At 60.1% G+C, this 13,922-nt stretch overlaps 3 protein-coding genes across 6 annotated transcripts in view; 1 reads left to right on the top strand and 2 right to left on the bottom strand.

Annotated features, from left to right (window-relative positions):
- PCBP3 (poly(rC) binding protein 3) overlaps positions 1–132 on the bottom strand; it is a 46,384-nt gene extending 46,252 nt beyond the window's left edge. Inside the window, exon 1 of the mRNA XM_090144568.1 lies at positions 34–132. The gene's annotated coding sequence lies outside the window, so the exon portion shown is untranslated. The remainder of the gene's footprint in view (positions 1–33) is intronic.
- A 1,373-nt stretch (positions 133–1,505) lies between these two features.
- Positions 1,506–6,545, top strand: SLC19A1 (solute carrier family 19 member 1). 3 transcript variants are annotated; one of them, XM_090144566.1, is made up of 7 exons: positions 1,584–1,598; positions 2,163–2,261; positions 3,800–4,095; positions 4,513–5,305; positions 5,462–5,654; positions 5,749–5,890; positions 5,971–6,545. In XM_090144566.1, exons 3-7 carry the CDS (start codon positions 3,874–3,876, stop codon positions 6,133–6,135), a joined length of 1,515 nt encoding a protein of 504 aa, XP_090000692.1. In that variant the 5' UTR covers positions 1,584–1,598; positions 2,163–2,261; positions 3,800–3,873; the 3' UTR covers positions 6,136–6,545. The 3 variants fall into 3 exon arrangements, with proteins under 3 accessions (XP_031460355.2, XP_090000693.1, XP_090000692.1); XM_031604495.2 differs by lacking the exon at positions 2,163–2,261 and having other exon boundaries at positions 1,506–1,598; XM_090144567.1 differs by lacking the exon at positions 2,163–2,261 and having other exon boundaries at positions 1,514–1,598; positions 3,803–4,095.
- Positions 6,460–13,922, bottom strand: part of COL18A1 (collagen type XVIII alpha 1 chain) — a 31,055-nt gene continuing 23,592 nt past the window's right edge. For both annotated transcript variants that reach the window (XM_031604493.2, XM_031604492.2), the window contains 27 exons: positions 13,734–13,778; positions 12,768–12,908; positions 12,609–12,680; positions 12,437–12,508; positions 12,282–12,344; positions 12,093–12,128; positions 11,924–12,013; positions 11,684–11,713; positions 11,562–11,588; positions 11,409–11,471; positions 11,250–11,324; positions 11,128–11,163; positions 10,984–11,037; positions 10,684–10,758; positions 10,483–10,554; positions 10,331–10,364; positions 10,143–10,205; positions 10,015–10,058; positions 9,799–9,912; positions 9,524–9,668; positions 9,374–9,447; positions 9,166–9,294; positions 9,016–9,051; positions 8,686–8,937; positions 8,406–8,603; positions 8,122–8,237; positions 6,460–7,896 (listed from right to left, as the gene is read on the bottom strand). In XM_031604493.2, the coding sequence (XP_031460353.2) occupies positions 7,683–7,896; positions 8,122–8,237; positions 8,406–8,603; positions 8,686–8,937; positions 9,016–9,051; positions 9,166–9,294; positions 9,374–9,447; positions 9,524–9,668; positions 9,799–9,912; positions 10,015–10,058; positions 10,143–10,205; positions 10,331–10,364; positions 10,483–10,554; positions 10,684–10,758; positions 10,984–11,037; positions 11,128–11,163; positions 11,250–11,324; positions 11,409–11,471; positions 11,562–11,588; positions 11,684–11,713; positions 11,924–12,013; positions 12,093–12,128; positions 12,282–12,344; positions 12,437–12,508; positions 12,609–12,680; positions 12,768–12,908; positions 13,734–13,778 (2,370 nt within the window). In that variant the 3' untranslated portion in view covers positions 6,460–7,682. The remainder of the gene's footprint in view (positions 7,897–8,121; positions 8,238–8,405; positions 8,604–8,685; positions 8,938–9,015; positions 9,052–9,165; positions 9,295–9,373; positions 9,448–9,523; positions 9,669–9,798; positions 9,913–10,014; positions 10,059–10,142; positions 10,206–10,330; positions 10,365–10,482; positions 10,555–10,683; positions 10,759–10,983; positions 11,038–11,127; positions 11,164–11,249; positions 11,325–11,408; positions 11,472–11,561; positions 11,589–11,683; positions 11,714–11,923; positions 12,014–12,092; positions 12,129–12,281; positions 12,345–12,436; positions 12,509–12,608; positions 12,681–12,767; positions 12,909–13,733; positions 13,779–13,922) is intronic.

Genomic DNA, 13,922 nt, shown 5'->3' with positions numbered 1-13,922 from the left:
AGAGAACGAAGTCCCGGGAAAGAAAAATCCTACCTGCCTCTGATGGACGGACGGACGGACGGGCTCTGGAGAAGCGCGGAAGGACGGGGCAGGGGCAGGGGGTCGGGGAGGGAGGAGAGGGGCAGAGCGGGGAGGGGAGGCCGGGGGCGGAGGGGGAGGCGGCAGGGCGCGGCGGGGCTGGCTCCGAGGCGGCGGCAGCCGGAGCTGTGCGTCCTGCCCGGCCCCGCAGGCCCTGCCCACCCCGCCGAGCTGAGCCCACCCCATCCTCATCCTCACCCTCATCCTCCCGCTGCCGCCCGCAGCACCTGGGGACCGCCACCGGCGGCACCACGGGGTGACAGCCCTTGGGTTTTGGGGAGGGGCTGACCCCTGCCACAGTCCGGCGGTACGATTTGGGGTGCGCCGTCCCAAGCGGGAAGGACCTTTGGGGCGGGCGGTGGCAGCGCGGTGGCACCGAGACGCAGCTGCTGGGGTGTGGGGCCGGGAGGTGCTTCTGTGGGTCCCAGCGGGTGCAAGCAGCACCCGGCATCGCCCCGAGTGCGCACCGAGATGCTACAGGACGTAAGGGAGGGTCCTGACCCCTATAAATAAGCAACGATCCCGCCGGGCCTCTCATCATTGAATGGAATGGGGACAAAACGAGCATCCCCCGGCGAAGCCTGTGCGCACCAGGCTGCATCCACCCGCTGTGTCCCGCACCCGAACAACACCTTCAGGCTCCGATTGTTTGTCTGAGATAAGGAGGAAAAATACAGAAACAAAATAAATGCAGGCTTGTGGTGATTGATGGGACGCCCCTACAGCGGGGGAAACAGAGTTCTGCCCGCCGGGGCTGCGCGCTGTGAGGCGCTGGGGAGCAGAAAGCCCCGGGTTGGGGCCTCCGCCAGGCGGGCGCGGGGCTATGAATATTTAATTGGAGCAGCCGAGGGCTGTCGGGTCGCATTGCTTCTGGCACAGTGACTGCTGGGGGCGGAGGTGGACGCGCGCAGCCCGGCCCACGCTGCGGGCAGGGGGATGGGGCGGAGCATTGGGATTAATGCCCGTTTGTGGCTTTCTGCGTTATTTATAACGTTATGGGTATCCCCGCCGGGACGCCGGAAAGTGCCCCCGTCGCCCCTGGAGTGCACCGGGGGGGGGCCGGGACAGCAGCGGGGACATACATCTCTACGCGGCGGGACTCTGCGCTGCTGCGGTTCGGTGGCACAAAGCGAGGAACCACCGGCACCTGCGGACGGGCCCCTGGGAGCCCGGAGAGGTGCGCAGCTCAGAAGGCTCGGCGTGGACGCCGGGAGGATCCGCAGGCAGAGCTCTAAGGGGCTGCACGCCGACGAAAGGACACGGCTGGGGCTGGCCCTACCGGGCAGCGCGTCCTTCCTCCTCCTCCTCCTCTTGCTCTGTCTCCTCCTCTTCCTTCCTCCCGCAGCACTGTGGGGGCTGTAGTCTTCTTGCCCCCGCGCACATGGGATGAGACTACATTTCCCGGGTCTCCCCGGCTCTTCCCTCCCCCCCCCCCCCCACTTTCGTTCTTCTCCTCTTCGTCTTCGTCCTGCTTCGGGTGCAGCGGGGCCGCCCGGGTCCCTATGCCCGCCCCCGCGCAGGTACGGCCGGGCACCAGGGGGGGCACTGGGATGCAGGGAGCCGCGGTGCCGAGGATGCAAGGGACGCGGCGTGCGGGGATCTGGGCACCCCGCGCTTCACTCCTCTCCCACGTGCATCCCAGACCTGGCGCTGGAGGCGCGCGTTCCTCGGCTCCGGAGATGAGAGGCTGAGAGATGCCCCTCAGGCGGTGTATTTTTGGGGGTAGTTTGTGGGGTGGTTACTCCAGTCGGTCGTGCATCCCCCCCTCCCTGCCGGCTGGGCCGCTTCGCACCACAGCCTCCGAAGCTCTTGTCCCCGCCGTGGAACGGGCATCCCCGCAAGCGGGCCGGGCTCTACGGGTGCTGTGCCGCCTCTTGGCCGCCCGCGGCCCTTCCTCAAGGTCACAACCGCCGTGCTGCCCTCACGCGTGCCTGCGTCTCAGGGGAGCCCTGCACCAAAGCCCTTTGCATCCCATAAGGCTTTCCATAGGGCGGCCGTTTGACAACCCGATGGCAGGACCCCTCCGTGGGGACGAGTCCGCGCGGGCCGGCGCTGGCCGTGAACTTGCGGTTATTTGGGGACAGGGCTTAGGAACGGCGCCGAGGAGCCGTGCGCTGAGCGGGTCACGGGATTTGTAGACCTTGGTCCCGGTGGCACGGATTCCTGCGCAAACGTGGAGCTTGGTGAGCGCTGCCGGGTAGGAAGGAGTGCTGGGAGGACAGTGGGGCAATGGGGCGTTCACTGCGAGAGTGAGGAAGGGAGGGAGCTTCATTCCTCCGGTGAGCTGCAGACCCCTTTTCTTTCTCTGTTTTGCACGTGCTCTCCCTCGTATGGCTTTGAAATGTCAACTGGAAGGGGAGAACGGCATCCAAGAGCCTGATGTCTGGGAAGATAGATGCAGGCGGGGATAGGGAACTTCGGGAATGTGGACATTGGTGGCTGTGGGGTTGCATGAAATGGAGCAAAGGGAATTCTGCATGGGGGATGTAGTCATACAATCATAGAATCATTACAGCTGGAGACCACTAAGATCATGCTAGTCCAACCACCGACTCATTCCACCGTGTTCCTTGGTGCCACATCTCTGTGTTTCTTGAATGCATCCAGAGATCGTGACTCCCTGGACAGCCTGTTCCAATGCCTCACCGCACCTTCTAAAAAGAAATGTTTCCTACTGTCCAGCTTGAATCTTTCCTGGCCCAGCTTAAGGCCATTCCCTCTTGCTCTATCGCTGTTACCTGTGAGAAGAGGCCAGCCCCCTCCTCACACCACAGCCTCCTTTCAGGCAGTTGTAGAGAATGATGAGTTCTCCCCTAAGCCTCCTCTTCTCCACACTGAACAATCCCAGTTCCCTCAGCTGCTCCCCGTAAGACTTGTGCTCCAGACCCTACTCCTGTAGCACTGCATGGGATTGCTGTGACCACAATGCAGGACCTGACACTCGGTCTTGTAGCAGCTCATTCCATTGGCCCGGTGATCCAGCCTGTCCAGATCCCTCTGTAGGGCCTTCCTACCCTCACGCAGATTGACACTTCCCAACAACTTGATGTCATCTACAAATTTACTGACGGTGCGCTCAATCTCCTTGTCCAGACCGCCAATAAAGATAGTAAACAGGATGAGCCCTAATACATGACAGTATAGGCAGAAAAGCAGCTCCTGGAAGTGCTTTCTGAAAGCCTGAGCACTCATCAGGGGTCTCTGCCTTCCCCATCCCATCCCATGACTGCTAATCAGGCCTCCCGGTGCCAAGTTCAGGGATTTGGACATTAATCCTCCAGCAGACCGTGAACCTCGTGACAGTTCAGGGTGCTTCTCTCCTCTCCCTGGCTGCTGCTGCTTGAGTGTAACACTCCAGCACAGCTTTGGGTGATTATCTTTGGGTCCTCTAAAATCCCTGTGGCCGAGCCCCTATGAAAATGCACCCACAGGGCAACATTGCTTTGGGGAGGGGTCAAAATTCCCCTGCCTTTTAAACAGGTGGCAGTGCGGTGGGTGGGGGGATGGACAGCCCCACTGCAGTGCATCCATAGGATCTTGAGGCATGCTTTGAAAACACCGCCCGAAACGTAGGGCCCCCTTCGGCAAAATAAAGCTCTTTTTGATCTCCGTGGGCTCACATTGTTGCAAGAACATCTCCTGGGGAGAGAAGTTAGTGGTTTATTTGTGTTGCTGTTACGGAGGAGTTTGATGCCGTGCCAAACGCTGCTCTCTCCCCCAGAAGCTGCAGCAGCGATGCACTGGGGAGCAGCGGCAGCCAAAGCACAGCAGCCCGGCACAGCGGCACCCGCGTAGATGACGGTGCCCAGGCGTGAGCCCCTGTCCCAGCGCAGCACTGCCGCCATGCCCCAACAGGACGAGGGCAAGAAGCCGCCCGCGGAGACGGCGCCGGAGCAGCGCTGGAAGCTGCAAGTCTTCTACCTGTGCTTCTATGGCTTCATGACGCAGATCCGGCCTGGGGAGAGCTTCATCACACCCTACTTGCTGGGACCTGACAAGAACTTCACGAGGGTGGAGGTGAGACGTGTGTATCCCCGCCTCGGCGCATTCCTTTCAGCCACTGGCACCAGGGCTTGAGCTGTGCGCCTCCCAGCATGGGTGCCAGCACCAGGGAACATAGGTTGGGTACTGCTATCCCCCATATTCCTGGAAGCTGCTGTCGGGGTGCAGGGGGTTCTTGGTGGGATGGAAAGATGAGCTTGCTTTGTGCTACTGGGGACGGGGGAGGTAGGGGTGCATGGCTGGGGCTGCCGGCAGTGAGAGGGTTAGGCAGGATCCCCCCTGCTAAGCACTGCTGACCCCGCTCCCAGCCTCCATGGGAACGCCGCGTTCCCAGCACAGGAGGGGGTCAGGGCTCAGCTGGGCTGAGCATGCAGGGCCGAATTCCTCCCCGGGCCGGTCACACAGCACTCAGCCTTCCCCCACACATGGTAGGTGACTAACGAGATCACACCGGTGCTGACGTACTCCTACTTGGCGGTGCTGGTGCCCATCTTCCTGCTGACGGACTACCTGCGCTACAAACCGGTGCTGGTGCTGCAGAGCCTGAGCCACATCTCCATCTGGCTTCTGCTGGTGCTGGGCACCTCCGTTTTGGCCATGCAGCTGATGGAGTTTTTCTACGGTGTCACCATGGCCGCACGCATCGCCTACTCCTCCTACATCTTCTCCCTCGTCGCCCCGTCCCGCTACCAGCGCATGGCCAGCTACTCCCGCTCCTCCGTCCTCCTGGGCGTCTTCACCAGCTCGGTGCTGGGACAGCTCTGCATCACGCTCAGCAGCGTCTCCTTCCTCACCCTCAACTACGTCTCGTTGGGCTTCGTCACCTTCGGCCTGCTCCTCACCCTCTTCCTGGAGCGGCCCAAGCGCAGCCTCTTCTTCAACAGGACCGAGGCGGCCTTCAGTGGTGCTGCACCCACTGAGCTGGATAAGATGACCGGTGGGGACAAGACGGACAGTGGGGACAAGACGGACGGTGGGGACAAGACGGACAGTGGGAAGGTGACGGGGGGCTGGCGCCAAGCCGTGCTGTGCCGCATGCTGCGGGAGGTGTGCGCATTGGCCAAGCAGTCCCGGCTCCAGCTCTGGTCCTTCTGGTGGATCTTCAATTCAGCTGGCTACTACCTGGTGCTGTACTACGTGCAGATCCTTTGGGACGACATCTACCCGGCCAGGGACAACCGGCGGGTGTACAACGGTGGGGTGGATGCCGCCTCCACGCTGCTGGGTACGTGAGTGGGACATCCTCATCCCCATTGCCGTGCCCTGGGGACGGGGTCTTCACGATGTTTTATGCAGGGTGTCAGTAGGCTTTGAGCACACGGTGGAGCAGCATGCTGTGATGGTGAAGTGTTGATGGTGTTCCCTGTGTCCCCCTGCACAGGAGCCATCGCCTCCTTCGCAGCCGGTTACTTGAAGATCCGCTGGGCACTGTGGTCGGCGCTGGTGATTGGAGTGGTGACAGCCATACAGGCGGGGCTGCTGCTACTCATGAACACCACTGCAAACATCTGGCTCTGCTACACAGCCTATGTCCTCTTCCGTGGCTCCTACCAGTTTCTGGTTCCCATCGCCATGTGCGTGGTACTCCAACTCCTCATTGGGAGGGCTTTGGGGTGTTTGTGTGGGGTGCTGATGGGGCTGGTGCTCACCCCCCTTCTCATCTCTCAGTTTCCAGATAGCTACCTCCTTATCCAAAGAGCTCTGTGCCCTCGTCTTCGGGGTCAACACATTCTTCGGCACCGTGCTGAAGACCGTCATCACCATCATTGTGGCTGACAAGAGGGGCTTGGGTCTCTCTGTGCATCCCCAGGTAGGACGGGGCTGGGGAGCACCAAGGAGGGTGGGTTCCCGTAGTGGCACAGGGCTGGCTGCAGAACTACTCTCTTGCAGTTCTACATCTACTTTGGCTACTTTTCACTGCTGGCACTGATCTACCTGCTGATGGCTGTGGTGGTGGTCATCCGGCACAGCCGCCGTGCGCAGCCACCAGAGCTGATCCCCATTGAGGGGCAAGTGCAGGAGAAGAGCCCTGAGGCAGCTACCGTGCAAGCCTGAGTGCCAGCACCCAGCGAGACAGGATGGCAGGATGGACAAGCTCCTTTGGCATGGCTCAGTCAACCTTGGTCATGGCTCAACCAACCAGCGTCACCGCCAGCACATGCTTCCATCTTTCTGACAGTGCTGAGCTTTCTGCCCCGGCTGCCCCGTGACCAGCAAGATGCTGGCAGTACACAGCTAGCACCCAGCCCCGAAGGTCATCTTCCACCCCCTACTTGGGGCCCAAACATTCCCCAGCAGAGGCAGGATGCCTGTCGCAGCACCAAAGGGTACCACACAAGGGGTAGCCCCGTTGTCCTGCAGAGCTGTGCGGAGCCAGGCTACAAGAGAATAACGTTTTTTTATTCAGTGCCTTTAGAAAATGGTTTATGGGACACAAATGACAAAAAATATAAAGATCCACAGGCTTTAAATTGCATTAATTACACAAAATACAGTAGACTGTAAGAAATAGAGGCCGTGTGACTCGCACAGCTTTTATGGTAATAATTTCCATAAAATAATAAAAAGCTAGTTACAGATTTATCTTTTTTTTTTTCCTTTTCTTCTTTTTTTTTTTTTTTTTTCTTTAGCACCTTGGATATGCCCACACCAATGCAAATGTCTTTGCTCCACCGTGGCCCCCGGGGCACAATAGCAGTGGCCCAGCAGGTGCTGGCGGTGTCTGGCCTAGGTACCACATGTGGTCAACATGCACACACACGCAAACGCACGTAAACACATGCCAAGGGTATGCCGGGCCACCCCACTCCTGCCCCAGCTGTGGGGCTGCCCCACTGCCCTGTGCACCCCCTCAGTCCCCACTGAGCTGTGCTGAAAGCACCTGGGGCAGGGAGCTCACAGAGGGCTGGGAGCCTGACCCTATACAGGGGTAGGCAGAAATGGAGCAGGGCTTTGGGGCGGATATGGGGACCAGACCCCAGGGCTCACCTTGTGCCCGGTGAGGGATGGGTGATGGAGAGGAGGTGCAGGGCTGGGTGGGATGGGTCTTACCTGGGGAGGACGGAGACTGCAGAGGAGCAGGGCACTGCGGAACCCCATCACCACCACACGGGACGGTCCCTCAACTAGGAGGGGACAGCTGGGGTCCTCCTTGGGTGGGCTGGAGATGCCACAGCCCTTGCAATGTGGATTTGGGGCTGGCCTTGAGCTCCTGGCCAGGACAGAGCAGGGCTTTCCAGCAGGTGACTCTGCATAGCATCTCCAAAACCTCTCTGCGGAGCATCCTTCCCCACCCAACCTCCCTGGTGAGTATTTGAGCAGGGAGGAGGAGCGGGTGGCTGACACAAGGGTATGGCTGAAGTGGTTAAACACAAGGGGTTAGAAAAGAAGTGGAACCAGAGGTACAGGAGGAAGAAGGCAGCCAGCCCACAGCTGCCCTGATCCTCAAGGATAGGGGTGAGCCCCCTCCAGGCCAGAGCAGTGGCAATGGCGATACTCTTTGGCTTTAGGTCTGGGGGAGAAGAAACCCAGTGGGGTGAAGGCAGGAGCGTGGCGGGGAGCAGAACCTCCCCAAGGAGGTGTGCAGTGCTCAGAGAGCAGGGTCATTTTTTGGCGGCAGTCATGAAGCTGTTCTCAATGCAGAGGACGACAAAGGCATGCTGACAGCTGCTGGCTGACTGCTCCAGGAGCTTGCCTGAGCTCAGTGAGGAAGCCTGCCCGCTGGTTCCACGCTCGTCCGTCCGCCACGCCTCACAGTAGCTCTCGGGCAGGCGACGGCCCTTGGCATCCGAACCGTGCCAGATGCTCTTCTGTGGCCTGAAAGACAGAGGGATGTGAGGCTGCTGTGATGGGATCCAGTCCCCAGCCACCCTCCCTGCAGGGATGGCCGGGGCAGGATGCAGTATGCCATACCCGATGCTCAGGGATGGTCAGCACAGGATGCAGTGCGAGGTACTCAGTGTGCCCATTCCAACCCTGTCCCCTCTCTGCCTGCAACAGCCACATCCTGCAACCTGGCAGGCACAGCAGCCCTGCACTCACCATGCCGAGTCCTGCAGGACGTCCCGGCCATCAAAGGAGAGGATGCGGGCTCCAGCCCGCAGCGGCGCCTCGCTGCCGGTGAAGAGGGCCTCCCAATTACTGAAAAGCACCTCGTCCTGGGGGCAGAAATGGGTGTCAGCCCACCCCAAGAGTTCTGGAGCTCCAGAACTCTGACTTGTGGCTCCCAGCAGCCCCAAGTAGGAGATGCTCTGCAGTCACCGTTCCTGCCAAGCAGTCTGATGGCAGCTCTGGGTGCCACATGGAGGAAGGGGCTGGGGCCATACCCGGAGGTTGACGATGGGCACAGAGGTGCGGTCGGCCCTGCGCACGATGCTGTACAGGTCCTGCAGGCGGGAGGAGAGGAAGGCACGGAAGGTGCCGGCCAGCCCGACCTGCCGGGCTTGCTGGAAGCACTGGAAGTCAGCGCCACGAATGCCACGCATGCCACCACTCAGTGGGGTGTTCAGGGCCACCAGGTGCAGCTGCAAAGGAGATGAGCAATGTTTGGGACACGCCATACCCCACATCATCTCCCTACCCAGGGCACAGACTGGCATCACTCACAGCAGGCTGGAAGTCCTGATGCACATGGGCAGCCACGGGGGCTGGATCCGGCCAGCGGTGGATGTAATAGCTGTTGAGGAGCTCATGCTGCTGCAGCAGAGGTGGCTGGGGCAGGCGGTGCTGGTTGGCCACCACCTCATCCCCACGCCAGGGCCGGGCAGTGGGCGGGGGGTTGTGGTTGCGCAGGGGGTGCACAGGTTGCTGGGCCCCTCCGTAGTGAATGCTGGGCAGCTTGTCGTATACCTCATTATCCTGAGGCAAAAGGGAGAGAGCTCTCAGGGCTGCCCAAATCTGCGCAGAGGGCATGGACGGGACAGGGATGGGACTCACCAGTGCAGAGCTAGGGACCAGGGTGTGCTCCTCCAGCTGCAAGGACACGGTGTGTGAGAGCAGAGCTGCTCTTCCCTCCCCAAGAGCATCTCCAGAAGGATGGTGTCAAACCCCAACTGGAGCAGCCTAGTGCCACCTGTCCCCACTCACCAGAACTCTGCGGAAGCCCCCACGAAGGCGGACGTAGAGCTCCTGCCGGTCGGTCAGGAAGATGAGTCCTCCCTCAGGCAGCTCGTGTGCAGCACTCAGCATCGCCTGGTACGTGGGCATGGCACGCAGCTGCAGGCACACAGAGACAGGGCTTAGCCTCGGTGTGGGGACATGGTGACACCTTCAACCCATTCCTGCCCCAACTCACCCCCAGAGATGTCCCACTGGTGCCTGGTGGCCCAGGGGGGCCTGGTGGTCCAGGGGGGCCGGGGATGCTGATTGCTGGGTGGAAAGAGAGTGAGATGGTGAGTGATGTCCTATGTCGGAGAGCAGGCAGAGACACAGGGCTGGAACTCACCTTGTCTGTGGGGACCTGGGAAAGAGGGTGGCCCAGGGGGGCCGGGAGGGCCTGGGGGGCCTTGCCGCCCTTCGTAGCCAATGCCAGGGGGTCCCTGTGGTCCAGGAGGCCCCGGTGGCCCAACAATGCTGTCCCCTTTGGGACCCTGGATAGTGTGAAAGAGCATCCCTGAAACAAAGGCACAGCCCCAGCACCCAGAGCATTGCTGCCCCCTGTATGATGGGGTACCCACCATCAGGGTGCAGGGTACTCACAGCAGGGTGTGCAGTACTCACCGGTGGACCTGGGTAGCCCTGGGGCCCTGGTGGCCCAGTGACACTGGGGCCATAGAGTGTGGAACCACCTGGCTCGCCCTTCTCTCCTTTGGGACCTGCCTCTCCCTTGTCACCCTGTGGGACAGTGTGCCCTTAGGACAAGCAGTTGGGTGCACCCCACAGCCCCACATGGCACCAGGCAAGGTACTGAGGACATCCTCACGAGGCAAAGCTTACCCGCAGGCTGGCACTGAACCGGCTCAGGTCATAGGGGAACTGGCCTGGGGAGAGAAGAGAGAGAGAGTGTGAACAGGGCACCCACCACTTGTCACTCATCTCTCTGTCCATAGGGATGTGCCACTCACCTGGGGGCCCAGGGGCACCCACATCTCCTTTCTCTCCCTTCTGACCTGGAAACTGGTGGAAACCTGTGGGGAGCACATGGGTGATACCATCTCAGAGATGCAGCCCCACAGCCACCACTCCAACAGAGGCACCCTTGGTTGAGGTCCCCAGGCTGCCAGGAGGTGCCAGGGTGCAAAACTCCCCTTACCTGGGAAGGCGGGACGGCTGGCATCGCTGAAGCCCTGCAGGGACACACAGAAAGCAGCTGCTGGTGCCAGCCCATGTGCCAGCTCTGGCAGATAGCACTGGGGTGCCCTCTCCAACCCCACTAAGCACCGAGAGGACTGCAGCACTACTCACATTGTTACTGCCATAGACCACACTGCCAGGTGGCCCGGGAGGGCCGGGGGGACCTGGGGGGCCAGGAAGACCCTGGAGGAGGAGAGAAGATGCATCAGGGTCCTGGACAGTGCAATAGGTTCCCATAGAGGACTGGGCCCTGTGCCAAAGGATGCAGGACCCTTTGGTCCCCTGTTCTCCTTTCCATGCAGCTGCACTCACCCGCAAGCTCAGCATACCACTGATGTCCACTGGGTCGCCCTTCTCGCCCTTCAGCCCATTCATGCCAGGACGTCCCTGAAGAGGAGCAGCACAACATCAGCCTCACTCCTGTCTCCATGTACAAAGGACAGTGCTGGTGTTCCTGCCCTTGCGTTCCCTCCCCAGCATTGCTTCCATTTCCACCATCCCGTGCGGACACAATGGTTTGGGGTCAGGTGGGCATGCTGGGGAAGCACCAAGAAGGAGGCAGTGGCCCAGAGACAGAGGAAGGGATGGAAACAAACCAAGAATGGGTCTTACAGGCCTGCCTGGAAAGCCAATTTCTCCCTTCATCCCTGCTCGTCCATGGGGGCCCTGGAGGGAGAAGAGAGAGGACAGGAACGTTCAGTGATGGAGAAGCCCCATCCCTCCACGGGCACAAGGAGAGTAGCGATGCTGACTTACGGATGGACCCATTGGTCCTGGCAGCCCAGGCTCCCCCTGTGGAAATGTCAGACAGGGAAATGTCATCAGCATCAGGATGGCAGCACCACCAGCAGCACCGTGCTCCAGCACGGTACACTCACCTTCTGTCCTTTCATGTTGGCAGCAACAATGGTCCCATCTGGGCTGATGATGACGCCGGGCTCTCCCTTCTCTCCCTGCAAGAGGCATACAAATGGAACACACACCCAGTGTCGTAGGGCTGGCACCAGCCAGAAGAATGAGGGACCAGAAGCTGTTACCTTCATCCCTGGTGCACCTTGGATGCCTGGTGATCCTGGATCCCCCTTCGGTCCCACTGGGCCCTATACAGAGGAGCAGAGCCCACATCAGCTACCCAGCTGGTACCCAGAGGCTGCCCCACTGCTCCCCACTGCTGGCACCCCGACACTCACCGGGAAACCAGCATGTCCTGGTCTGCCCTGCAGGAAGAGCACACAGTGAGCAAAGAGGTGGCTGTTCACAAGCACTGCCGAGGTATGGATAGGGGAGGTATGTGCCATGGGGAGGTACCTACCTCTGGGCCCGGCAGAGCTGACAAAGGCCTCTGGAAGAACAGTCAAAACATTTTTTTTTAATGGAATCTTTGCTCTGGAGGCCAGCCTGCAGCACAGACAGAGCTACCGCAGAGGTCCCCTGTTTTTTCCATGTAACAGGAGCAGGACAGGCCCTTTTCCCTCCAGCTTCATCTCCCCCCAGCATGGGAATAGCACAGTACTTGGGCACCAACCCGACAGAGCCAGAAGCCATTACTTACATCCTCACTTGAGATGTAGATGACCTGTCCGGGGGGACCCGGTGGGCCAGGGGGGCCTGGCAGCCCCACGCCATCTTGGCCTCGTTCACCCTGCAGGACACAAGTTGTCAGACCCAGATGCCACCAAGGAGCCCCACTCACATCACAGCACTGCCCAGCCCACACCCACCTTCTCACCAGGGCTGCCACGGTTGCCTTTCGGACCCTGCAAGGGAATGGAAGCATGGGTTGAGCATAAGGAAGGCCCTGGTCCTATAAGGTGGGAAGCATGGAGGTGCCCATGAACTGATGGGGACACAGCATCCGTGTCTGGAGCAAGGAGCAGGGTTTGGGGCAGGCATGGGGCTGTGGCTCCTACCTGTGGTCCAGGGAAGCCCTCCAAGCCAGGGCGGCCATCCACACCAGGCACACCAGCATCCCCCTGTAAGAGCATCAGGATGGTGTGAGGCACAGGCACAGCACTGGTGTGAGACATGTCTCACCATCCCATCCCTCCCAGCATCCCACTCCTACCTTTGGGCCTGGAGGGCCAGGCTGCCCGAGGCTGCCCACCTCACCCTTGATCCCTGGTAGTCCTGGCACACCCTGTGGAAGCCACAAAGACGAAGGAACATGAGCACACAGGAGCCACATGGTACACACCAGATGAGGGCAGGAGGGAGGGATGGAGTGCAACAGAAGCTACCTGTGGTCCACTGGGGCCACGTGGTCCAGGGGAGCCGGTGGCGAGTGGCAGTCCAGAGCCCTCCATGTCACCCTGTGGCAAGAGAAGGGGCTGAGCTGTGCCTATCCCCCTCACCCTGCAAGCACTGCCATCATCCCCATGAAAGCTCCCAGCACTTACAAATCCAGCGTCGTACCCTGGCCCTGGTGGACCTGGGGGCCCTGGGGGCCCTGGCTGCCCTCGGGGTCCAACTGGCCCGGGAAGGCCAGCCAAGCCAGTCTCTCCTGGGGGACCTACTGGTCCTGCTTCTCCCTTGTTGCCCTGCAAAGGGAAAAGAACAAAGTGGATGGGATGTGCAGAGCCATCCCTACATAGCACAATGCCCCAGGTCACTGTGCAATGTGCATGGTGGCCACCAGAGGCTCTTCTACAATCATAAATACTTCTTTTTCTCTTTTTTTTCTTTTTCATGCTGCCCTTTTTTTCTGTTTCATGACACGGGAGTGAACTTTGCACCAAAGGGGGACACTCGCATGCATCCCACATTTTTTTATGGGTGTCTAAGTGGTGCACCCTCCATCTCACACCCCACCTATGCCCTCAGTGCTCATAACACCTGGGAATATCAATTCACGAAGCTCTGGCCCCAGCTTGAAGCTCCTGCCCCCAGCTCAGCTCTGGGGCTGTGGTGGGCAAGGGGCAGCCTCACCCCATAGGAAGGGAAAGGACAAGCATGCGGTTCCAGACATGCCATCTGCATGCTGTTACCTCTTGCCTCTCCCAGAGGCAGGGAAAGAAAGAAGCCGGAGCAGGCAGGAGGGGAGAGGAGGTGGTTTGCTCTGGTTAGAGGAGGAGTGGAGACAGAGAGAAGAAAGATGTGCAAGAAGACAGTGTGTTTCCAAGCAGATACACGTGCCCACTGGCTCCTTTAAAGGGTATTCTCATGTTTAAAGGCAGAAAAACATTTCCCTTGTGGGTAGTTCACCCCTCCCTTTGTGCTCCAGGCTTGGGGACATCTTACTGACCCACAATACTGCGTGGGTAGCAGCCCCATGCACCCCTGAGCCAGGGAACCAAGAGTTCCAGCAGTCCCCTCTCCATGTGGCACAAGATTTACCTCCAGTGCAGCACCCCAGAGAACCTTACCTTGGGTCCTGGTGCTCCAGGGAGACCAAGCTCGCCCACATCACCCTGGAGAGGAGGAGGAAGAAGAAGTTGTTAAGAGGAGTGAGCTGGGGGCCAATGGAGCTGAGGCCTCCAGCGATGCTCCAGGGGGATCAAGCACCAGCTGCCTCAGGAGAGAGCAGAGACATTCTGGGTGCGTGGAACAAGGGA

Source organism: Phasianus colchicus, chromosome 7, assembly GCF_987193195.1.
Source record: "Phasianus colchicus chromosome 7, bPhaCol1.hap1.1, whole genome shotgun sequence".
Lineage (NCBI taxonomy): Eukaryota > Metazoa > Chordata > Aves > Galliformes > Phasianidae > Phasianus > Phasianus colchicus.
Note: the sequence above shows the minus strand (reverse complement) of the source record. Positions and strands in the feature narration are given on the sequence as shown.